Below are 25586 nucleotides of genomic sequence, written 5' to 3'. Positions count from 1 at the left end.
CTAAGAGAAAAAGTATCGCACTCACTTAAAACTTTAGCGATGTAGTAAATGGTTATTTGTCTATGTTAACAGTGTAGTTCGTAATTTACTGGTATATAAATGTCAGAGTCTTTTGTTTCGCAAATGACTTCTGCCACAAAAAAGAAACATAGTCAAAGTAGTACAGTACTGTCTTAATTTATAAGACTTATTTCTAAGTGTGAAGGGTAGTAGTACTACTACTTCTTTCATTTTTTTTCTTTTGAATTCCATTTCAACTACAATATAAATCATAAAATATGAGAGCCTATTTTAAACAATCTAGGCAACACATACAGATATCATCACATGCAAAGACTTTACTGAATAGCTGTATTTGAGCACATCTTCCATATCTGGATTGGTGCGGGTCCTGATATAGCTGGATAAACTAGGTTGAAATTAAAGAACAATAACTGAAATTCAATAATCATTATAACTCTCTTACCTGCATAGCAAGTCTCTGTAATTTGGCTTGTTCCTGAACCTCCTTGATGTCATCTACTGCCAGACCAACCTGGGAGAGAATGAAAAGAAACAACAGAATAATGAAAAGATCCAATATACACTACCCTATGCTGTATCTATATATTCCCACAGGAATATTCATTGTGCAGAAATGAAGTGCATTTCAATAATATCATTTGCATTTTATTTATTTCCCATAAAATAAAATAAAATACATGGGATTACATCATACATAGTGAAACAATGAAACTTAACAATTTGTAATTGTAACTGTAATTGGTCTACAATGTACAACAGGCATTGAAAACAGGTTGATCATGGAGGGGACTGCTGAAAAGCTGGGCTTGTAGATTGCATCCCCCTATCGTGTATCAATAATATTAAGAGAATGCACAAATAATAAATGTGTGTCTCTCTCTCCAGAACCCCTGGTTTAACATACAACCCCATTCACCTGCTATGCATAATAGCATCTCTATAGTTGGAATCCACTTTGCATACACTGACTGTTGCTATGTCTGGCAATTCTCTGACCAGCTTTTGGATTCTTTCAAGAAGCATGCATGATTAGACAACAGGGCCCCGTCTTACAAAGAGTTACGATCGATCCAAATCAATCTTAAGCCCTCCAATCAATCGCAAGTTTGCAGTCTCCTATCTCTTATGTACATAGTTGCGATTGATATCAATCGCAAATACTGTTGCGTTTGATATCAACTCTTTGTAAGACAGGGCCCAGGTCTATTAATTCAAAGTGACTTCATAAATCCCAAATATTTGTGAATCGATTCATAGTAGATTGGGGGAGGGGGTTATATTAAACCTTGCATGCATCTTGATGTGGTGCATAACTAAGTTTTGACTTTTAACTATTTGATTACTGATTTCTCGTATTTCCATAGACTTTATACAGTGGCCATAGACAATGGGTATATGGCCAAGAAAACGTTGACATCAGAATTCCAAATTTTGATCTGTACACAAACATTTAAGCCAATGCTGCTACATGATAATAATAATAATAATAATAATAATATTCCGCTTTTATATAGCGCCCAATATATATATTATTACCCCGGTCATCAGATTCAGGCCTAATGGCACACAATGTATGCACATTCTCCACTCCCTGGGAAGCATACCGGCCAGTCACCATTTTACAAGCGCACACTTGCTCATCCGACCACATTAACTTTCGCAGTTAACCTTGTGATCTGCAGTCCGGTGACTTATCCACTAGACCACACCTCTGCAGATACTCTCTACTAACACAGATCTCTACACGTGGGACTCACCAGTAAGTTCATGATGATGATTGACATGATGACCACGAAGACCACGAAGATGATGTAGGTGATCTCCTGGTAGTAGACGTGGCCAACGAAGTCCTCCTGATCGGTCAGATCAACCTCGGTCAGATAGTCTTGGGTGTGGAAGATAGAATCAAACTCAAACTCACCAATCATCATGACAAAGGTCTTTACCAGGGAGTACTCTACACGGTTGAATGGAGACTGTAAACAAAGAAATCAAACAAAGAGGATATACAGTCAAACCTGAGTGACCACCTGTCTACAAAGACCACATTTTTTTTGTTTCCCTTGAAAATGGGTTTCTCATTGAAACATGTACTAAAGGAACCTGTCTACAAAGACCACTTTCTATGTTTCCCTTGGGTGGTCGCTATAGAAAGGTTTGACTGTATTATCCCAGTAATAGACACCGCTAACACTTCGGTTGCTTTCCTTGCCTCTCTTCATGGTCGCTTATTAGCCGCATGCGCAATAAATTCTACTGATTTGATTTGATTTATTGGTTTCTGCATCTTTTTCCTTTTTTTCATCATACATTTTCATGAACATAATATGGCTTGATACAATATTTCAAGTGTTTATATTTTTATACAGATAATAAACGATATTAAACAAATATATTGAATTTAAACAAATATATTGAATGCATAATTAACATACATTAGATGCAGGAGGGCTACAGAAATAAGCAAAATAGCTTGACGTGCCAGCAGCCCTCATAATGATAGGCAAGTCCAAGCTAGTTTGTCTCATATGCTACTGATGGTGACCCCATTTAAAATTGAAGATTATCTTTTTATTGTATGGAGTATATAAAGTGAAACAACTATATACGGTGTCAATGATAATATAATAATAATAAAAACAATAATCCATGTTTATCTAGGGCTTAATTCATCAACGATGTCTCTAAGCGCTTTACAGATATATTATTAACTCGGTCATCAGATTTAGGCTTGCCCGCACACAATGTATGCACATTCTCCACCCCCGCAACACAGTCTGATGACTTATCCACTAGACCACAACACCTCTATGGAATGACATACCTGATTCATAAGGAGAGCGTAGAAGGCCAGTGCAAAGGCAATGATGAAGAGGATGAATAAAACCACAAAGTTGGCAAAGGTCTTCAAGATATCTGAATTGATCAAGATAAAAATTAGGGTAAAAATTCATTAAAATTAAATAAAAGCTCATATCAAAGTTAATAGTGAACATCTGCATGAATTTCAGTGACAATTTTAATTCCTATCATTATAGAACCATTTGAGTAAAGAGTATACTACACCACATACATGTAGCTTATCGGAATTTGATAATTATTATGTTATTGCTGTGGGAATTCAGTCCATTATTATTTTTGTTCCAAGGGAAATCCCCCTCTATAACATCAATTTTTTTTCTCAAAAAGGAAAAACAATCATTTATTAACCCATCATCTTTATTTCTTTGAATTCAAATTAAGCTGTGGGTAATTTGATTTTTGATCAAAGAAACTATTAAGGGCTAGTCACTATCAATGATAACCATGAGTTCTAGATAGAAATTCACCTGTAAACATGACAACGTAGATGCCGAGCTGAGGAAACTTTCTGATGAAGAGAATAAGGTTGATCCAAGCTAGGAAGATACCTGCAGCACCACACTGCCACTGCCACGCCTGTGTGGTAAAAACATGAAACGATAAAAACAGTTTCAAGATTCAAATCATCTGGGAGAGGGAGAGACTAATATTTCATTGCTATCCCATACTAAATATATCATCATCCTTTCATTGGCTTGTGAATGTATGCAAGCAAGCTTTCAGTTTACAGCAATGACATCTTGATACCCCTGTCACACCAAGAAGACGGACACCAAACCGGCCGCTCTTGGCCATTTGGAGTAATGTTATTTTTTTGTTGTTGTTCCATTGTTCGGTCTATTGTCAGTCTGGTGTCGGCCATTTTGTTGAGGCTAGAGTACATGAATAACCCTTTCTATGCTGTCACATTTTTTTCAATATTTACCATAAGTGAACTTTAAACAGCTAATATCTGACCTGTGATGATTCATTAATTTGTTTTGGTCAATGGGGGAAGAGAAATTTATAACACAGGTATTTATTTCTGTTTCATGAAGAAGCAGTGCGTAGCCAAAAAGACATTGTTGAACAATTTTTTTTTTTTTTTTGGGGGGGGGGGGGCTGGATTTGTTGCCCATTGCATGGAAAAGGTTATGTGAAATGCCTTTGAGATGATTGCTAACTGCATATGCCGGCATTTTAGGTGACAGCGCAAATTTTTGCTCAACAAATCAAATTCAATCCTCACAGTCACTGTCAGTGCATGGTTCTTTAAAGGGATCTGGTAACTTTGTCTCAGATTCTGAAACAAAATCCTGGATTTAGCTCATGCTGCAATCATAATTATAAACCTTTAGGTCAGTCAGGAACCCCATGACTTTTGAAAGCCGATCGCTTGTCTGATTATCAAGATATTTATGATTGGAAATCAAAACCAAATTTTGCGATGTCCTGACGGTTTTCATAACACTACAGTCTATTGGGGAAAACGAGTATGGTAAAAACGGTCACGTAAAGATTTGTACTTTTTTAAGGCACTTCTTGATATTTTGAAGCGCGATTTTTTTTTATGGCTTCAATATTACAACCATATGACAGACACTGATAACACGTAGAGCCATGCATCTCAGATTTAACATTGTTAAACAATGCCTTTAATAGGAGTAGAAGGAAGGATGGGATACTTGCCTCTCTAACCCTTATTTCGCCCGCGCCGTCTCCGTAAGGGTACAAGTATGGACTGACAGGTGCTACGAAGAGAATAGCCAGACCGTAGACGCACCATTCCAGCAGGTTCTCAAAGTCCAGGTAGTTCAATTTCTGATGGTAGATCTGAACAACCTGGAATAAAAACGTCACAACAGGCAAGGACAAGTGTAAGCAAAATAATAACATCCAAATAAGATCACAATTATGTTGAATATTCATCATCATTGTATGTATCTACAATTACTATTTATATGTCTTCTTGAAATATTAGTTATATTGTACAAAAATCATAACAAGTCAATGTAAAGCGTAGCATCCCCTCGCAGGGTACAAATGGCCTCTATACGTCAGAACAAGATGGACTACACTATTATATTACTAGACAAGGAAGTTAACCACATTTTCACATATATAATTAGGTGTTTTTGCATATTTAATGAGCTATGACCTTTCACCTGTGACCTACATACTCAGAAATCAAACTAAGGCTTTACATGTATTTTGATACCATGTACCTTCACATCAAATTTCATTTAAATCCGTCAAACAATACTAAGGTTATGGATCGGAAACCAGATTCGCATATTTCATGAGCTATGACCTTTGACCTACGTACTCCAAAATCGAACTTAGCCTGTATTTTGATATCATGTACCTTCATATCAAATTTCATTAACATCTGTCAAACATTACTAAAGTTATCGATCAGAAACCAAATGTGTATTTTTTCGCATATTTAATGAGCTATGACCTTTGACCATTGACCTACGTACTCCAGAATCAAACTCAGCCTGTATTTTGATATCATGTACCTTCATATCAAATTTCATTAAAATCCGTCAAACATTACTTAAGTTATCGATCGGAAACCAAATTGTTACGGACGGAAGGAAGGAAGGACGGAAGGAAGGAAGGACGGAAGGAAGGAAGGACGGAAGGACGGACGGCAGCGTTTCTGTATCCCCTCCGACTTCTTCGGCGAGGGGATAATTAAAATGTTATGACTGCGAGGATTAAAAAAAAACATTTTAAATTTAATTCAATTCACCATAATTCATCTCTATTCATGTTCACGAGTGAAACCCTGTTCATCTTCCCAGTTTATGGCAAATCTAAACTTAAACCCAACTCTATATTTTTGGCGAGATGAAACCTGTGGCAAATTGTCTCTGGAGCAAATGTGAGATCACCTTGAAGACTTACCTCTCTCAGTAGATTAATCCCAGCAAGCGCTATGATGAGCCAGTGACCGATCTCCGCGAAGACGAAGAACGTTGCATTGCTGTACGCCTCCATCCAGCGCGCATTGCCATCAAAGTTGAAGACGACCTTGTCCTCTCCGTTGGCGTCTGCGGTGATGTTGAAGTAGAATGGTGGAGGGTTGACCACCAGGTAGCCGGTGAAGAAGGTCAGGAAACAGAGGTAGAAGAGGAGGGAGGAGTAGTAGAAGAATCGACCGTAGTTGCTCCACTTGTGGTTAAGGAGACTCGTCACCAGAGGGTGTCCTAGCAGCTGCTCACGTTTTGATCTCACCTAAAAGGGAGAAAAAAATGAAGATACAGTCAAACTTGCTTTAGCGACCACCTGTAGTGAAAGGCCATGGTCTTGTTTCACAAAGCCTTTTTTCAATGACAAATGATAAAAATCAGTGACAAATCTGCTGATAACCAATCAGAAGCAAGGATTTCACAAGCTTTCAACAAATACTGTCCATTTGCACTGATAACAAGCTTGGTGAAATGGGGCCTATGTGTCTATAAAGACCATATTTTCCATTTTCCTTGAATAGTGTTTCTCATTGAAACATGTACCAAAGGAGCCCGTAAATAAACAGCAACTGCCTATAAAGACTGCTTTCCTTGAAGAAGGATCACTGATAGTGCTGTAGCCAAACCGCCGAACCGAACAGAAGTTTGCCGAACATGGCACTTCCAAACCAAACCGAACCGAACCGAACCGAACGCAAAGGCCTGCTTCGGATGTTCGGCAGAAAAATATAAAAGTTTTTGCAAGCTAATAAACTTGTCATTTTGTACCTAATTTTCATGTCGTGACTGCTCATTTTATATTTACTTTTTTCCCATTTTCCGCCTTTGTGATTTATGCCTATCCAGTGGTGGGCGCGACTTCACTGGCGCCATTTAAATCCCAAATCCTGACCACGCTATACGTTGCGATCGCAAGCCATAAACAAGAATACATGTGCATGATCAAAATATGTTCAGCTCAAACCAATTCAACAAAAAATTAATATTTTAATTGTAACAATATCGGACAAATTTTACAATATAAATAATGAAATAAATATATATTATAGTATGGTATTTATTTATTCAGGAAAAATAGGGATTTTATATTTTTCCTATTAAAAATAAAAACTTATACAAAACAGTTATTGACGAACCTGAATTTCTATTCAAGATGGCAGCTTTCATGACTCTAACATTAGACAACAACCGTCTCGGAAAATCTTTAAAAAATATTCAATTTATTGACAAATTGAAAACATGATTCTTTTAAAATTGAAAATAAAACACGATTCAAGACGGAAATACGAATATAAGTAGTATTTTTCTTCACAAATAATTACGTTTAGAGCACTTTTAATGTGAAATTCGTACTGGTCGGAAGCAGTGTACAGAGGTCCTCTGTGCTGGTCGGGCCCGCCAGGCTGGCCGGCCCGCCCGCTAAATTTTTTTTCCTACGAACTTTGAGCTCGCGAGGGGAACCTGCGCATGCGCACTCGCGGAGGAAACCAGCGCATGCGCACATGGAATCCGGTAGGGCGGTCAATAGGGTGATAGTAATTATACAAAGCAATCTTTCGTCAACTCATCGTTAGCTCAATCGGTAAGGACAGCGTGTTACTAATAGAACCTTGGAGTTGCCGTGAGGGTTCAAATCTCAGTTTATTTAGTTTTTTACCTTTATAAATAGTGAGGCAAAGCAATAAATAATCAAAGTCTAATTGTTTGTGACCTCCTTGCATGCATCAAGTATAACAGTTCGTATGTGAGCATGCGCCAGGTATAAAAGTTCGTAGGAAAAAAAGTTCGCGGCCCGCCCAGTGCCGACCGCCGTGGCTATAACGCTGCTTGCTACTATATTACCGAACCGAACCAAGTTCGGGTGAAAAATTGCCGAACTCTGCCGAACCGAACCGAACACGAACATAGCGCCTGACTTACAGCACTAATCACTGAACATGAATTTCATACTTTTCCCAAGTTTTTTGTGGTTTAATGCTCACCACATATAACGTTTGTTAATGAGAAACGAGGAGACTACACACACACACACATGCAACAATCTCTTCACATTTCATCCAATGTGGGTCACTTAAGCATTTTATTTCCTGATTTCTCATATAATCATTAAAGTATATTACTGCTCATATCGAAATCAATGCCCTCTCAGATATTTCCATTTATACCTTCTGGACGATCTTTAAAGATGCATCCTCTTTCAAAATAAACTTGCCCCTTGAGATGGATCCAACCCCTACATCTCCAATGGGAAAACCCAATCTTCTTATTCAAGGTACAATAGGATGGAACTTACCATTATGACAAGAGGGTGGTTTTTCCTTATGGTTTCAGCACGGGTGGTGTATGGTGTTGCACTGTCCCTTAGTTGGCCATTGTCTTGGAATGGCGAGTCTGAACCTTCTGACCCATTATCAGATAAGTTGTCTGTTTGGATTCAAGTCAACGATACAAATAACAATTTTAATATCGATTTAAAGGGATTGGGTATCTTTGTTTCAGATTCTAAACAAAATCATGGATTTACATATAGCTCATGCTGTAATCATGATTATAAACCTTTAGGTCAGTCAGGAATCCCATGACGTTTACAAGCCTATTGCCTGTCTGCTATCAAGATATTTATGATTGGAATTCAAAATTTCAAAAAAAGTTTTCCCAACTGTTTTTATAACACTTAAGTCTAATTAGGGAAAATGGGTATGGTAAAACTAGTCACTCAAAGATTTTTACTTTTTTGAGGCACTTCATGATCATTTTTAGGTCTTCAATATAACACCATATCACAGAAGCTGATAACACATACAATGTATTAAAGTAAAGAAGTGAAAGTTGGAGACTAATATAGCTCTTTGTTTGAAGTTCGTAGCTTTTAAAGTGACTCGGTAACATTGTGGAAGGTTGATGAAAAAAATTGCTTAATTTTTGTATAAAATGTTACTTACTATATTCCTTTTACTATACTAACCCTCTGACATGCAAAAAATCCTGAACAAATTCTCAAACCACAAAGATATCTATGGTTTTCTTTGAAGACGTTGATGTGAGGCACCCTCTAACAGTGATTAACAGTAAATTCTCCCAACCATTTTTGAATTTTTCCAACCGTTTTCCCATGAGAAAAATACATAAAACAGGCTATAAAAATCTGTCAACACTTAACTGTCTAGAATGGAATGTAGAGCCATTTTATTGCTTTGTGACGATTTACATTCTCCTAAAATGTAATTAAATTGTCCTTGTCTTGATGCTGAACAGGCTTTGCAAGTAGCAGAATAGAAGTAGAATAATATAGTTGGGAGAATTAAGGAATCGATCAGATCAGTTTTTCCCAATTTGTACCATGAATAATGATCCGTTTTCACTCAAATTTTCAGATTATCTTTAATTGTACATCTAGCATTGAAGTCACTACCTTAGCACCACTATCTCTCATCTAAACAATGTTACAAAGTCCCTTTAAAGAGAAAAATACCTGGTTCTTGAAGCTTATAAATTGATATAAACCCAATGGTTTGCTATTTTTCAAAATCTATTATGATCCGGATCTTAGATTTAAGGACAGAATTAACATAATTCTAATAGATTTAAATAATTTTATGAATATTCCTTCTTGAATATGATTTCCTTTTTACATTGCTTGCATAATGTACATGGCAGAGGTATAATTATATTGTATTGTATTGGTTTATTGGGATAAAAATCATCGAAAATGCAGCTACATGTAAGAGCTGGAGTTGTTCAATTTACACAGTAAAAAGTACATGGCATGAAATCACATTGAAAATACATTAAAAGATATTTAAACTGAACAAATGTTGTGTCTATATGCAAGTGAGTTAAAAAGATTCATAGTTTATATAAAATTGCCATTTGTTTTAAGTAAAACAGAAATCTTAATAATACTATACATGTTTATTGCAACAATGACAAGTATGTACAGCCCATTAAAGGGACTTTGTAACATTGTTCAGATGAGAGATAGTGGTGCTAAGGTAGTGACTTCAATGCTAGATGTACAATTAAAGATAATCTGAAAATTTGAGCAAAAACGGACCATTATTCATGGTACAAATTGGGAAAAACTGATCCGATCGATTCCTTAACTCTCCCAACTATATTATTACAATTTAATTACATTTTACGTGAAAGGAAATCTCACAAAGCAATAAAATGGCTCTACATTCCATTCCAGACATTTAAGTGTTGACAGATTTTTTATAGCCTGTTTTTATGTCTTTTTTTCATGGAAAAACAGTTGGGAAAATCCAAAAATGGTTGGGAGAATTTAGATTCAGAAGCGCCGCACATCAACGCCCGTTCGAAAACCTGTAGAACTTTGTTTAAAATCTTCATATTGCGTGAATTAATCTCGGATTTGGGGCATCGTAGTTGGATAATCCATACATACACACATGATTTTACGTGCTTTGCATCCTGATTCAACCGATTTGTGAAATCAACCATCACAATGTTACTAAGTATCTTTAAGACTGAGAAAGATTGTGATTGTGATATCACATGTACATCAGAACATTACATAATTGTGCATACATTGTTGTGCACATATAAACATTTTAACTCACTAGGGGTTAATATATGATTATACATGCACATCTATATCTACACAAATCACATTCGAAATAAATTAACATAAATTTACTAAATTTAAGCTTATCTAGACACATTGCACAAGAGACAGTTACAATTAAAAGAACAGTTACTAGTTCACACAGCACTCAGCTAATAAAGATAAAAATGCTCAAATTAACTTGACTAAAAAATTATACCATGCTAATTTCATTATTTATTTAAAAAAAGTTAATGAATAAACATCACAACTTAGTGCCTTGTATGCAGAAGCAACAGGTGAACAGCTAAATGGGAGGGGGGGGGGGTGTAAAGGATGGGATGAAATCTATATTTAAAAATCATATCAAAAGTCATATCAGAACATTCCAAGTTGACTTATAATTGCCAAATAATCAATCTGTTTTGAAATTTAACTTTACATCAAACTTGGTTACTTGGGATAGATTCCGAGTAACAAGATCCTTTGTTTTAATATATCTCTGATATAGTGGAGTTTAAGCAAAAGTCACAGGGTATACTACCGGTATGTCCCATTTGCAGGCCAAAAAAACGAAAAGGTTAAATTCGAACGGCATTTGAAAGATAATACAATTTAGAACTTCCCTCAAAATGAAAGGGCTTGAAAATGTGTTTTAGTGGGAAAATAACAACCATTAGTTGTTGAATCGACTTTAGTGACTGCAATCCATTTTAATAGTACCGAATGGTTGTACTTTTTGTGCTGTGCAAAGATTCAATCTGTTTATTTTGGCCATTATAAGTAGTGGGTTATTGATGTAGACAAATGATCATGTACCTGTTACAGCTCATTTTATGTATGTTGGTAGCAAAGAAAAAAAAGTCAGTCAGTCACTCAATAGTGTCTGACAGTGAAGTCTACGTAAACAGGATTCCTTGCACAATTTGAATAATAGGACACTGCTAAGTCTTACATTTCACAGATAGGACATACGTGACATATTCATAATTCCTGGAAATTTCTACAGAATTTGATGTTGGCTGCAAATGGGACATAGTACCTTTAATAAACAAGTTTCACTGTGTTACAATGACACATAATTAATGGAGTGTAAGTGCACACTGTCTACAAGAAATGATTTAAAGTGACAATACATTATGAGAATGTTAAGCAGATATTAAGATAACATTTAACTCTTCATTATTAAGCAGCACATGTCTTAAACACAAGATCTTACCTTTACCAAAGTGACCTTAATTTTTTGAAAGCATTTAGGTAATTTAGCATTTTTATAGAGAAAAGATTTAATAAAAAATGGATGAAAATATATAGCTTACAAAATTATATCCATTAGCAACACCAATTATGTTCTTGCCTTTATAATCCATCTCCATATTCATGCATAATTATTTTGTGAGCTGTTTAATTTTTTTTTTTTAATCAGCGAAAAAAATAAATGTCAATTTGAACTTTAAATAATGCAAAGGAAGGAAAATACAATAGGTTCAGCTTTTAATGCACAATATATCCTTTTCTTGTTCCCATGCATATCATATTACAAGGTACAGGCAGCATTCCCTTTTCATTGCAGAATAATATAAGAAAAATCATGAAGAGGATAATAAAAGAGAAATCACGAAGAGAATAATTTATACATGCTGCAGACATCATAAGGTGATGCACATAGTATACAACCATTTTGAAATGTTATTGAGAATCAAGCCAATCGGAGCAACATTCAAATTCTCATTTCTGCTTAAACTCTTTGAGTTCAAGGGGCTGGCGACTACAGAGCTAATTTCAATCAAACTAATGTCAAGTTGGACTTCCACTTTAATCTCTCGTTAGGTATTCTTCTGCCTAAAATGATGATAATTTGACCAGTTGGAAGAGAACACTTGTACAAATGACCCCAAGTATCCTCAGATCTTTTCAACAAGGATAAGTCCCACTTTGTGCATTTTAGAATGATCACTTCCAGAGTGATGGTGGTGCTTCACGAATACCTTTTGTTTGCCCTCTTGAAAAGCATACTTTCACCTGTCTATCATAGAATGCACCGTCTATGCATAAATGAATACAAATTAAATACTTAGATGAACAGATACCTAGTATTTGTCTAGTTGGGTTTTTCGGCTTTGCCACAAATAACCTTTCTATGCCCATGCGCAGATAGTATCTCCAAAGTGGCATATTAACCGTGACAGATATATTGTCTGTTCAGGGCCAGAAAGGAATTAACTCTGCATTAAAGTACAGCCAAACCGCCTAAGGGAAACACAAAAAGTGGTCTTTCTAGACAGGTAGTTTTTGTAGACAGGTTCCTTTAGTACATGTTTCAATGAGAAACCATTTTCAAGGGAAACAAAAAATGTGGTCTTTTTAGACAGGTTCCTTTAGTACATGTTTCAACGAGAAACCATTTTCAAGGGAAACAACAAAAAGTGGTCTTTCTAGACAGGTAGTTTTTGTAGACAGGTTCCTTTAGTACATGTTTCAATGAGAAACAATATCAAGGGGGAAAAAAGGTGGTCTTTGTAGACAGGTGGTCACTAAAGCAGGTTTGACAGTCTATGAGTTAATGCCCTACAAACAGAAGATATTGAGGGTTCAGTGACACAAAGTCGTAACTCCATATTTTGCCAAAATGAGTATTTGATATCAAAATGTTCAGAAAAATGTGGGCTTTCCAGGAAACACAAAGACTTAATTCCACCCAACACCCCATTGAAGGCAATGGCTCAAGTGCTCTGTGACACATAAACCACTTTTTCTCAAAATGGCCAAAATGGAATTACGTCTTTGTGTCACTGACCCCTCTATTATGAGAGTAATCTGTCTCACCTGAGGTATCTTCACCCCATCTGGAGAACATATCATCCAGGAGCTCGTAATCAACTGTGATGCAGTAGTCCCTGTGTTCCCGGGGTTTGTCGTTCTCAATCATACAGTTGTTGAATACCTTCGCCGCCACCTCTGAAAAGGTGCAAAAATGTTTCATTATATCAAGGTCAAATATTGAGATACAAACTAGTATATCTATAGAACAATCAATATGTAGCATTGCATTGCTGACAATTACTGGCCCTAGTATTAACAGTGCTTCTTCTATATCATAAACTCCAGATAGCTGCTGACTTTTGTTTTCTAACTCCATCACATGAAAAACAAATCATAATTTATCGCTGTATTAAAGCATTATACCTCTATGTGTCAACATTTTCTATTACTCCTTGGAATTAATATTCCTGTGGAAAAGTAAGACTGTAATCAACAATCATGCCATGAAAATATTTTTCAAGGCCTTTTTTAAAATGATTTTCGAATGGGCGTGGAAGCTACTATACAAAATGTTAAAGTTGTATTCATATAGGAAATACTGTACTCTATTAAATATTCATGCTATATAAGTATCTTACCAGGCATTTTCTTGATGAGTTTTCTCATGGGTGTGGTCCTTTCCATGGTAACGGCGTCAATACTCTCAGAATTCAAAGCATCTTTCCACTTTGAATGAGAGATGATCGCCATAGCAACATCCCTGCAAACAGAAAACAAAAATGTACATCATCCAGTTTAATTCTATTTGATTTTTTTTTTTTATTTTCAACCTTCCAGTGAGAAAAAAAAAACATGCAAAATACAGAATGATGTACATTTCATAAAATAGAAAGGGTTATAGGACACCTTCCCCCTGAACATTCACCCCCAGTCAACTATCCGCCAGGACAACTACCCCCTAGGACAACTACCCCCTAGGACAACCACCCCCCCAGACAACTACCCTCCAGGATAACTACCCCCTAGGACAACTACCCCCTAGGACAACCACCCCCCGGACAACTACCCCCTAGGACAACTACCCCGCAGGACAACTACCCCCGGACAACTACCCCCCAGGACAACTACCCCCTAGGACAACTACCCCCCAAGACAACTACCCCCTAGGACAACTACCCCCTAGGACAACCACCCCCCAGACAACCACCCTCCAGGACAACTACCCCCTAGGACAACTACCCCCCGGACAACTACCCCCCAGGACAACTACCCCCCAGGACAACTACCCCCTAGGACAACTACCCCCCAGGACAACTACCCCCTAGGACAACTTCCCCCCGGACAACTACCCCCTAGGACAACTACCCCCTAGGACAACTACCCCACAGGACAACTACCCCCTAGGACAACTACCCCCTAGGACAACTACCCCCCCGGACAACTACCCCCTAGGACAACTACCCCCAAGGGCAACTACCCCCCAGGACAACTACTCCCGGACAACTACCCCGCAGGACAACTACCGCCCGGAAAACTACCCCCAGTCAACTACCCCCTAAGACAACCATTCTCTAGGACAACTACCCCCCTGGACAACTTTCCTAGGGTAGTTGACTGGGGTGGATATCCGGGGGGTGGATGTTCAGGGGGTAGGTGCCCAGATACGAATAGAAAGAAATACATAAAGAAAAAAAAACATAAACAAAATCAAATAATTGACTAAAAAGGAAACTGACCTGGAAATGTGATGAACATTTGCATTTATTCTGGTTGTTCTTATTGTTTCTTGCACTGTGCACTCCCCCCCCCCCCCCCCCCCCCCTCCCCTCCTCCCACTTTAAAAGTCCTGGATCCACCCTTGGAGAGAGTAGAAGGAACACTTACTCATGGCCACTCTCAATAGCCATGTCCAAGCAGTTCTTCTGGTCAGCGTTGACCAAAGAGAGATCAGCCTTCCATTCTAACAGCAGCTTGACCATGTCAACGTGACCACTGACCGCTGCAAGATGCAGTGGGGTTACCTAGTAAACAGATACGTAAAACAAAGAAAAACACACACAAGAGAGGTTAGCGATCCAGCTCTACAAAACTCTACAAGTGGAAAAAGAGAAAGATAGCTCTGAAAACAAAGAAATAAGAAACATAAATAGCTTTTCTAAAGAAACAAAACATTACGAACCAGAGCAAAATAACACTGCGTTCCTATAGGAAATCTATTTATTTAGATGGTCATATCTCAGCCAATATTTAACATATTCCATTGGTTTTCGACATTTGAAAATTATTTTTGATGCTCTTTTGGAAAATGAAGTAAAAATCAAGAAATTCTAAACATAGATTTTCATTATGTCACAGCGTCGGTACTCTATGACTGGAACTAATATTTTGTCTTTTGTCGCACCACTTCTGTGGAACAAGCTACCCTGTAGTATCACAAACATTAACTGTCAAGAAACATTACAAATGAAAATAAAGAAAATTCTGTTTACCTTGACCTACACTAACTAAGTTTTGTATATGTTGTATTACATGTACATGTATGTGATTCCATTCCTAAAACTATGAATGTAACTGTATTGTATCATCTATAATGTATACATTTTTTGATTTTACAACTGATTATTGAAACGCCTCAAGTGACATATTCTGTCAGAAAGTGCGCTAATGAAATTGATATTATCATCATGAATAATATTTTATGAAATGCAAGATGAGAAGATCATTACCTTGGCTTTATCTGTTGGATCTACAGTACTGTCATTTTCTAGCAGTGCATAGGCAGTTTTCACCCATCCCTTATGGGCTGCACAGTCTAAAGGAGTCCAGAGCTGCTGGTTCCTGTAATGCAATAACAAAACAATCATCTAAGCAAAAGTCTCACTATCGCTAAGTGCGTGCGCAACATGCATCTGTACCTTAACGAATCCAAAATTATGTATGATGAAAAGCACACACTTGTACTTGTACATGTACATGTACATGTAGGCCAAAAACTGAATGTACGGTACATGTATGCCCAATCTGAAGCACATGGAGTGATTTCAAGTTGGGTGTTTAAGGCTAGTGTTAGTGTTTAATAAACACTAACACCAGCCTAAACACCGAAATGGAAATCAGCTGGTGTTAAGGCTTTGACCTCTGAATATCGTCAACTTCCGGTAGCTAGTGTTATCGCTTTTGCAAAATTGTCGTCTGCTGAACCGACCTTTGTGGCTGGTGTTAATATTTTACGTACAAATGTCCTATTCACTAACACTAGCCCCTAGGGATTAAGCAAATGTTGATTTCCAGTTCGGTGTTAGTGTTGTATCCGCACACAGTCAACGCACGAACGACGCCAATTTATTGTCTGACGATCAAATAAAAATATGTGAAACAGGTAATTCATATATTCTTATGTTTAAAATGAGTTATTTTATAAGACCAGAGAAATAGGTGTAAATTTATTCTGTACTTTTCATGATATCTTTAGTTTTGATGTACTATTTTTAAATCATCGTCCTGAAATCAAGTATGTGGTGACGTCACAGCTGGTGTTAAGCTATCGATTTTGATATCAGTATCGGCCTCTTAATTTCATCAGTAAATTTTCCGCTTGATTTAAGAGCTCTTGACTGCTCTAAACACCAACACTGACACTAACACCCAACTTGAAATCACTCACTGTATCTCTTTACGCATTAATCAAATGTTATTTAGTGAACTACATGTACCTCCAATTAAAGCACTAACGGCGAGGCATGAATTGTACACTGATGTACTACCTGCAAGAGGAAAAACGCTACCTGAATTCAATACCAGTGCCTGCATCAATGAGAACCCCTACTGTCTTAATAGCCTGTTCATAATTCCACAATGCAATTCGGTAATACCAATCAAACCTGTCTATAGCGACCGCCCAAGGGAAACATAAAAAGTGGCCTTCGTAGACAGGTGGTCTTTGTAGACAGGTTCCTTTAGTACATGTTTCGATGAGAAACCATTTTCAAAGGAAACAAAAAATGTGGTCCTTGTAGATAGGTGGTCACTAAAGCAGGTTTGACTCTACTTGGTAATGTATAAGACATCACTTTGACTTGCCTACTAATAAATAAAGACCTTGAGAGAGGTAGATCCTACCTGGATTCAATATCAGCACCTGCTTCGATGAGAGCCCTGACTGTCTTAGCATGCCCTGCCATGGCAGCCTGGTGAAGAGGGGTGTTGGAATTCTCATCTTCATCGTTGATAGTCGATTCGTCTCTCTTGACAAACTCCAATACGATCCTGCAATCATAATGGTCAGGGGGAAAATATGATAGCGATGCTAATAAATGATTTTAGAGTTAGAACATTGCACATGATGACACTTGATGACATTTATGTCACTTGTGGTAATAATATACATATAAGGATCATTATTTATTGGTCATATTAACAGTAGAAAAAACATTAACAGATTTTTTTTTTTCCCTACTCTGTTTTTGGGGTGAAGTTCAGTTTGTGGTGACAAATACTCAGTGGTCAACATCCCCATAAAACAACTTCTAACTTCAACACCGGATCGCTCACTATACCTAGCCCTCAACCACTTGACAGCATTGCAAACCAGACCCTAATCCTAATCTCTGGCAAAATAAAGCCAAGAGTAAATGTAGCAGAATCACTAAAATATCAAACAGATACTTGACTATTGTTAAAAAACTCTGTGGCAAAACAGGGTTAATCATTTCTGAAGTGCCGAGCAACTCTTTCTGAAGTACATGTACACTACACACATTGCGGAACTAATTGCTTAATCATAATCATAACTTACGCTGTATGACCATTAGCAGCTGCAACATGGATTGGCGTTTCCTCATCCTCATTCTTCCAATCTAAGGCTGCTCCATTGTTTAACAAAATCTGTAATGGCAAAATCAATCAAAAATAGCACATATATCCTTATTACATTAATAATAGGTTTAGTAAGCAAAACAAAAACAAAACTAACACAAAACTTACAATGGATAACTTAAAATTGACAATGTATCTCGTTTTTGTATCTTTCTGATTGCTGTATCTCATTTTGATATCTGTCTGATTGTATCTGATTTTACTGTATCCGACCTTGTCATTTTGCCCAGTTTTGCTAACTTTTGTATTACATGTGTATCTTGTAATTTATTGATTTTTGTGCGCCTTGGGTGCCATTATACGCTGATATATGCGCTATACAAATCTAAAATTCTAATTCTCATTCTGAAATTATCTTTGAAACATCAAAATTACGAAGGAAAAAAAAGAAACAATACAGATGATGAGTTTCAAAATTACATTTTTTTCTATATGTGAAATTATTTTGAAGCTTTTGTAGAATCGATGAAAGTGTGAGAATTTCTATGTTTCTGGCATCAGAGCTCTTCCTCAGCTCCTGTATAAGATATAATATATTTTTCCATGCAAAGGAAATACAAAAGCTACTAAATGACAAGAGAGAGACAGAGAGAGAGAAAGGGGAGACAGATATCACTATCATGCATATGATATTCAGTTTGTACGAAATGAAACTCTAATTATGAACAGAAGTGAACTTTGACCTACCCTAACAATTCCCAGATATCCATTCTCTGCAGCAATGTGAAGCGCTGTGTTGTCATAGCGATCACTGTATTCAAGAATTTTTGAAGCCATCCGATGTTCCAGCAGAGCCTACAGAAAGGAACATTATAAACAATTATATCGTACTTGCAACTTGGTCAGTCAAAAGGAAAACATAACGTGAAGTAAATATAAAGATTTTAATGTGATAAATACCACCAGGCCTCTTAGCATTGCATGAGAAGGTCTGCTGGTGAATCATTTACTAATGCAACTTTTTCTACCATCACTACACACTCTACATAAATATACTACAACAATAATTATTACTAATTTTGAATGAAATTGCCCAAATGTATGTACTGTTGATATCAATACTACCAATACTGATCTTTTCAACATCATTTTTGATCATTCAGCTTAAAACCTGCAATTCATTGAAAACAAAGCAAGAGCAAATCATGACACATTATTATCATTGAAGTAATCTAATTTTTTGTTCTGGGAATAAATGGGAAATTAGGTCGCTATTTTATCAAATCTTATTATTTTTGAGGTGGTCATTATTCTCCTGATAAATATGCACATGTGAATTGAATTGATATAAATGGCATTTAACTTAACCCTATGTGGCCTGGGGGAGGCCCCCCCCCCCCCCCCTCTATAAGTTTATGGACAATCATATGAACCTAACTTTATTGACTATACCTGGAGCGCCTCAGGCTTGTTTTCCTCGGCAGCCCAGAAGAAGGCTGTCTTGTCATGCTTGTCTATGGCTGCAATGTTAGCTTTCTTGCCCAGCAGGACCTTGATGGTAGCACTGTGCCCGGAGCTGGCTGCGATCAGGAGCGGAGTGAAGTTGTCCTTGTCCTTTGCTTCGATTCTTGCACCTCTGATGTTTTATATCATTAAAAAAGGAGAATTAAAATAGTTAAAACATTAATGATGATAATCACTATCAATCAATTTGTTGGCGACAATAGTAATTTCAAAGAGAGATATTCAATATGAATTGTGTGCAAACAAATTTATATATTATGAAAGAAAATAAACAGAAACAGTCAAAAAGAGAGATATAATTGTACTCACAAATAAATTCATCACAATCAGGTACTGTACATCAATACCACTGAGCTTAAAGCCCTACTGTACTAGTTTGGCCAGGAGGGATTAGACCTCCCTGCATGGTCCCCGACAGACGATTATCTCATCAAATCAGTTCTCAATTAACATCAGTAAAAAGGGGATCATGGGGGACCAATGGTCACTGATTAGGCATTGTTTGCTATATAGAGGGCGCAAGTAGCTATAAGTAGTTCAGAGGGGCTTTAAATTAAAACAAAAGAAGAAATTAAGTAAAAAGTATACAAGACTCACTTTTCCAGAAGATGCTCCACAATCTTATGTCTATTGAAAGAGCATGCCCTGTGTATTGGAGTGGCCCTGTCTGCATTGACGCTATTCACATGAGCTCCTTTCTGCAGCAGCAGCTCTACAATCTTCAGGTTACCGGCCACACAGGCTGCATGGAGTGGGGTGCTCCTGTTGTCACGATGGCAGTTCACGTTGGCACCTACGACGGAAGAGGAGGATGAAGATGATGATGATAATACTAATAGTTTGTTGTTACATGTATATAGCGCTTTTCAGGACCAAAGGCCCTAGGCCCTCTTAAAGCGCTTTAGAGATATATATTATGACCCCGGTCATCAGATTCAGGCTTACTCGCACACAATGTATGCACATTCTCCATTCCCTGGGGAGCATTCCAGCCAGGCGTAATTTTTACAAGGGCACACTTGCTCATCTAACCACAATAACCTTCGCATCCTACCGGGGACCGATTTAACACCTGGGTGGAGAGTGGCAAATGTAGATCAATGATGATGGTGCAAATAATAATTTGATTCCCTGGTCACACCATCAAGACCAACACAAAATTCACACATGAGAGACAATTTCTGTTTAACACCAGGAATGACTAAGGATCGGTTTTTTTGGAGACGGTGTGGAATCAATAAATATAAATAAATATTAGAGTGAATAGGAAAAACATGGAAGGCAGTTTTGACATCATTTTCCCCAAAGAATGTAAATTTCTTGGTGTCAAGATCCTTCCTAGGAAAAAAAAGTAATTTTTTCCACCCCCCCCCCCTCCATTTTTGTTCCTATTCACCCCAGTTCACAGTACATCAAAGGTAAAAGCAGAAAGAAGTTGCACTAGTTTGATGTGAATTACTATGAATGGACTGAGAAAATCAATTATACTAACTTTTAGAAAGACAGAGCTCCACAATTTCAAAATATCCACTGTCTACAGCAAGATGAAGAGGGGTGCTGCGGTCACTGTTTGTGTCGGTCAACATCTAGGTAAAAACAAATGGAATGAAAGCGTTTCTGTGTAATATCATGATTAAAATTGTTTTTAAAATATATTTTCTATCACAAATATCAAAGTGATATTAATTATGTAAACTGCAGTGTAACAGCCTTTTAAAAAGGCAGAAAAGATTTAATTTTCCTTTTTTCCCCCTCTTACTTCTAAACATATTGATCTTTTTCCTACTTTTCTGTTTGGTTTATAAAAAAACACAAAGAAGTAGTCCAAGAACAACATGTAGTTGTACAATGTTTAAAATGTAAAATGGTTATAAAAATAAGAACATCAATAACACAACTACTGTATGTCAATCAAGATCAAGATCAATAACAAATGCCAGACTTCTGTAACAAATTTGCACACAACCAATCAAATGCAAGGATTTCAGTTTGTAACTTTTTCATTGATAACAAATTTTAAGAAAAAGGTTCCCTGGAGCCCCTGAGTGTGTGTGTGTGTGTGTGGGGGGGGGGGGGGACAGTGTAATGCCCAGGGACCCATTTCACAAAGCCTTTCTTCAATGACAAATGACTAAAATCAGTGACAAATCTGCTGATAACCAATCAGAAGCAAGGATTTCAGTAGCTTATAACAAAAACTGTCATTTGTCACTGATGACAAGTTTGTGAAACGCCCCCCTTAGGCCTAAAATAAAAACTTGTTGTATCGCCCTTTGCGACCGACCCAAAAATCTGAAAATCTATGGTCGGCATAAACCATTTTTTTTTGTTAATGAATAAAAAAAAATATGTATTTTGTTTGTTTAAAGATACTTTGTCCCTTTTGCTGCCAACCTCAAATTTTGTAGAACTTTGCAGGAATTGTGAATATGTCATGTATGTCCTATCTGTGAAATTTAAACGTTAGCAGTGTCCTAATATTCAAATTATGCAAGGAAACCTGTTTACTTGCTAGACTTCACTGTCAGACACTATAGTCAGTATTAAGTGTCTGACTGTTTTTTTTTCTTCTTTGGAATAACATACATAAAATGAGCTGTAAAGGATTTGTCTAACAATAACCCACTTCATGTAATGGCCAAAATTAAACTGATTTAGTGAATCTTTATGCAGCATAAAACATACGACCATGCTGTAGATCAGTACAATAGTCTGAAAATCAAGACTATTACTTATTGGCTCTATAGCTCCTAAGTCGATTTGACAACTATAGTCGTTACTTTCCCACTTAAAGATATTTTCAAGCCCCCTTTTTTAAGGGGACTTCTAAATTAGTATTATCTTTCAAATGCCATTGGAATTTAACCTTTTCATTTTTTTGGCCTGCAAATGGGACATACTGTAGTACCTTTAAATGGGATATAAATGCATGAAATCAAATTATTCCAAAATTCTCACTCGTGCAAACCATGGATAATTATGAGGTGAAAAAGATATCAATGGAATGATGACGCTGAAACACATGTATTAATGCATTAAAAACTGAGAAATATCAGCCAAAAGAGGGTGGGAAAAAAACAACAAAAACATTCAAATCTGAAAAATATCGGCCCAAAGAGGGCAACAAAATTTTTTTTTTTTAAAAGCCCATCGACCGACCGACCAATGTTTTGGCACCCAAAGGGCAATACAACAAGCTTTTATTTTAGGCCTTATTTACCTGTTCCAGAAGCCCCTGTCCTTCTCCTGCTTCAAACAAGAGGTTGACGATATCCAAGTGTCCCTCTGTGCAGGCAGCGTGTAAGGGGGTCCCCAACTCTTCGTCAGTGGCCCTGAGCTGTGCATGTTTCTGGATCAGCATGGCCGCGATGGTATCACTGCCGTGGGTACAGGCCATGTGAAGTGGGGTCATCATCTGCCCATCACAAGCCTGTTCACAATGACACAAAAGATGATGATATTATTTATATAAAGTTGGTATATAGTAATTCTAAGCATTACAGAATTACATTTCCAGAGAAAAGACATTTTCATGAAAATCTACTAAATGAATGTTATGATATACAGACTGAATATCCTAAAACATCAGATTTTTTATAGAAAAATCAGATTTTCACGCAGACACAACACTATTTTTACCACTAGCCCTATTTCCTTCAATAGTACATTACATGATCATGCTACATGTATCTAGTCATATTAGATTTCGAAATGTGATATGCGTTGAACTAGACCTCCTGGTACACTAAATATCATGATTGCCTTTGGTGATACAAAATCAAATGATAAAATGTAATTGAAAAAAAGATTGAAACAAACATGTGGGAAGAAATCAGAAAAAATGTGTTAGAAGTGGTGGGGTTTCCTTTTCAAATCTATAGATTTTAACTCACATCAACTTGTATGGTCTTGATACTTAGGAGTTCGCTGGCCGCTATGTCGTTGTCTCTGATAGCTGCCATGTGGAGCGGAGTGACGCCGTAGATGTCCTTCGTGTTCACGTCCGCTCCTTTGGATTCCAGGTAGAGGATAACACTCTCCTGCTGCTCCTCCGTCCCATTGGCAACGGTCTGTTTGAGATGAGGGAGAGAAGGGGGAGAGAAAGTTAGAGAGTTATGTACATGTATATGTACGTGTAGTTATCATAGGGAAGATCAAGTCTTGATGAGGGTGAAAATGCATGTTTAAATGATTAGCTTTCTCACTGTTTTTTCATTCATAAATGAAAATATTATACAAGTACATTATGTTGTAAAGACAGTTGGACAGGGTTGCTTTTGAAAATCCCTCATACTGTATACAATATATGGCTACAATCGCATGGGTCTGTTTTCTATAAATTCATTATAAAACCCAACCCTTGGTCTAAAATCACATTTAACAGAAGGGAGACTTTAAGTATTATACACCATGTCACTTCCTTTCTTCAACCCACTACCGGGTTTAGTAGAAAACAAGCCAAATAGATAAGTTTGGAGCTTTACGCTAGATTTGGGATAGGAGGGGGAGGGGGTGGGGCTACATGTAGTTACAAATAGAGAGAAGGTAAAGTTTGGGTAATAATTTAATAATATAAGATGAGTAGATTGTGAGTTTTCTCATTTTTTTTAATTCTTCTCATACAGTGGGAGCATTTTAGCCATGCCAGATGAAAAGGATACACCAAGCAAATACCAATAGTTCTTGGACCAGATTTGGGGTGGAGGGGTAGGAGGTGGATGGAGAGATGGAGAGAAGTTAAGAAGTTGGAAGCAGGCTAGAGGGTACAGTACTTCTGGCCCGGCTACATACATGTACAGTTTTTGAGCTTTCTCAATTTTTTATTCCAGGTGAACGAATACAAGTATAATACTAGAAATGTGAGATGTTAGAACCCGCACCAAAATTGTCTTCTTAATTTTGGTGTAGTCCCATACAATATATCCAAATCTAAATGTACTGTATGTTCAGTGCTTTTCACTGTTTGTAGATTTAATTACATTGTACTACATTCAGACTGACTATGGTATACTTGGCATTTTACCCTGTAAATGGTTCTAAATGTAAAGGACAGGATACTGTATGATGAAAATATGCAGTAAAAGATCTAAACTAGCTATTTTCTTCTTTTTTTCTTTCTTTTCGTGCACAGGAAATGATGCGGTTAGAGTGTGGGTGAGCTTTTAGGAAGTACATGTAGTTACAGGTGCCATATATTGCTCAATTGATGATAAAGTTTCTTTCTACAAGTACCCATAGACTACACATCTACATCTACATTTGTGTAGGTCTACATGAGTGTTAATTTTATTTTTTTAATGACTGCCATCTACTTTAGTGATGACAAATCTCTTTTCATAACTACGATGTACATGTATAAAATTACACATGAAAAAAAATATATGTTCCGGTATATTAAAGAAAGTGTTGACATGCAATGCACATTGAGTAGAATTGGAATTACTTGTGATTGTCTGTGAAATTAACTGCTGTTCCAACATACCCAGTACATGTTTGTTCTGTTTTTGTGCTGAAGACGTGCACCAGACTGACAACCGGCAGAACAAAAATTGTATCTCCCATATAATGGAAAAGATTTGGTCGGTCTGGAATCAATTTGGAGTCCGTTTACCATGGTGACTAAAGTACAATAACTCAGGCTTGTCAAAACATAACAAGGCCTCCATGTGCTTTAACTATTTCCTGTATATTTCCTGTTGTCAGATTTAGATTGACAGTGACTTTATGTCATTTTCCTCATTCTTCTTTGGCTCAATTGGTTGAAAGATGTGAATAATGGTTTGTTATGGACTGCATTTTGACATTCCTCACATATTTTAATTGGTGTCTTTCTTCAATCATACATGTACACTGTATGTATCTTTCAGCTCTAAATTACATATATTGACTATTCTTCAGTTTAACTTTATAGATACAGCAAATGTCCCATTATAACCTAAAACGTTTATACAACCTAATACATGTAGTTACACATTTCTGGAATTCCAAAGTAGTCAATAATTGTAATGCAATTTGTTAAACATTCCACTATGGAAGAACTAGTTTACAAAGGTACATGTTGTAAGTAGGGATAA

The 25586-nt window shown here is 36.9% G+C and overlaps 2 protein-coding genes across 3 annotated transcripts in view; both read right to left on the bottom strand.

The window, feature by feature from the left end:
- The window catches only part of LOC105447082 (transient receptor potential cation channel subfamily A member 1 homolog), a 24094-nt gene extending 6043 nt beyond the window's left edge, over positions 1-18051 (bottom strand). Inside the window, exons 1-14 of one of the 2 annotated variants that reach the window (XM_030995258.1) lie at positions 17969-18051; positions 17293-17439; positions 15900-16011; positions 15058-15194; positions 13812-13933; positions 13237-13368; positions 11630-11644; positions 8137-8267; positions 5779-6108; positions 4555-4707; positions 3354-3462; positions 2849-2940; positions 1782-2000; positions 467-535 (exon numbers count right to left, since the gene is read on the bottom strand). In XM_030995258.1, coding sequence (XP_030851118.1) covers positions 467-535; positions 1782-2000; positions 2849-2940; positions 3354-3462; positions 4555-4707; positions 5779-6108; positions 8137-8267; positions 11630-11644; positions 13237-13368; positions 13812-13933; positions 15058-15194; positions 15900-16011; positions 17293-17354 — 1683 coding nt within the window. In that variant the 5' untranslated portion in view covers positions 17355-17439; positions 17969-18051. The remainder of the gene's footprint in view (positions 1-466; positions 536-1781; positions 2001-2848; positions 2941-3353; positions 3463-4554; positions 4708-5778; positions 6109-8136; positions 8268-11629; positions 11645-13236; positions 13369-13811; positions 13934-15057; positions 15195-15899; positions 16012-17292; positions 17440-17968) is intronic. The other variant, XM_030995259.1, reaches the window with a different exon arrangement.
- Positions 17965-25586, bottom strand: part of LOC765070 (transient receptor potential cation channel subfamily A member 1 homolog) — a 20894-nt gene continuing 13272 nt past the window's right edge. Inside the window, exons 5-11 of the mRNA XM_030994221.1 lie at positions 23406-23582; positions 22733-22942; positions 21005-21098; positions 20110-20305; positions 19441-19624; positions 18736-18843; positions 17965-18057 (exon numbers count right to left, since the gene is read on the bottom strand). Of these exons, the coding sequence (XP_030850081.1) occupies positions 17965-18057; positions 18736-18843; positions 19441-19624; positions 20110-20305; positions 21005-21098; positions 22733-22942; positions 23406-23582 (1062 nt within the window). The remainder of the gene's footprint in view (positions 18058-18735; positions 18844-19440; positions 19625-20109; positions 20306-21004; positions 21099-22732; positions 22943-23405; positions 23583-25586) is intronic.

The sequence above is a fragment of the Strongylocentrotus purpuratus genome, unplaced genomic scaffold, assembly GCF_000002235.5.
Source record: "Strongylocentrotus purpuratus isolate Spur 01 unplaced genomic scaffold, Spur_5.0 spur5_scaffold_21, whole genome shotgun sequence".
Lineage (NCBI taxonomy): Eukaryota > Metazoa > Echinodermata > Echinoidea > Camarodonta > Strongylocentrotidae > Strongylocentrotus > Strongylocentrotus purpuratus.
The sequence above is the reverse complement of the archived record's forward strand: the minus strand, read 5'-3'. Positions and strand labels throughout refer to the sequence as shown.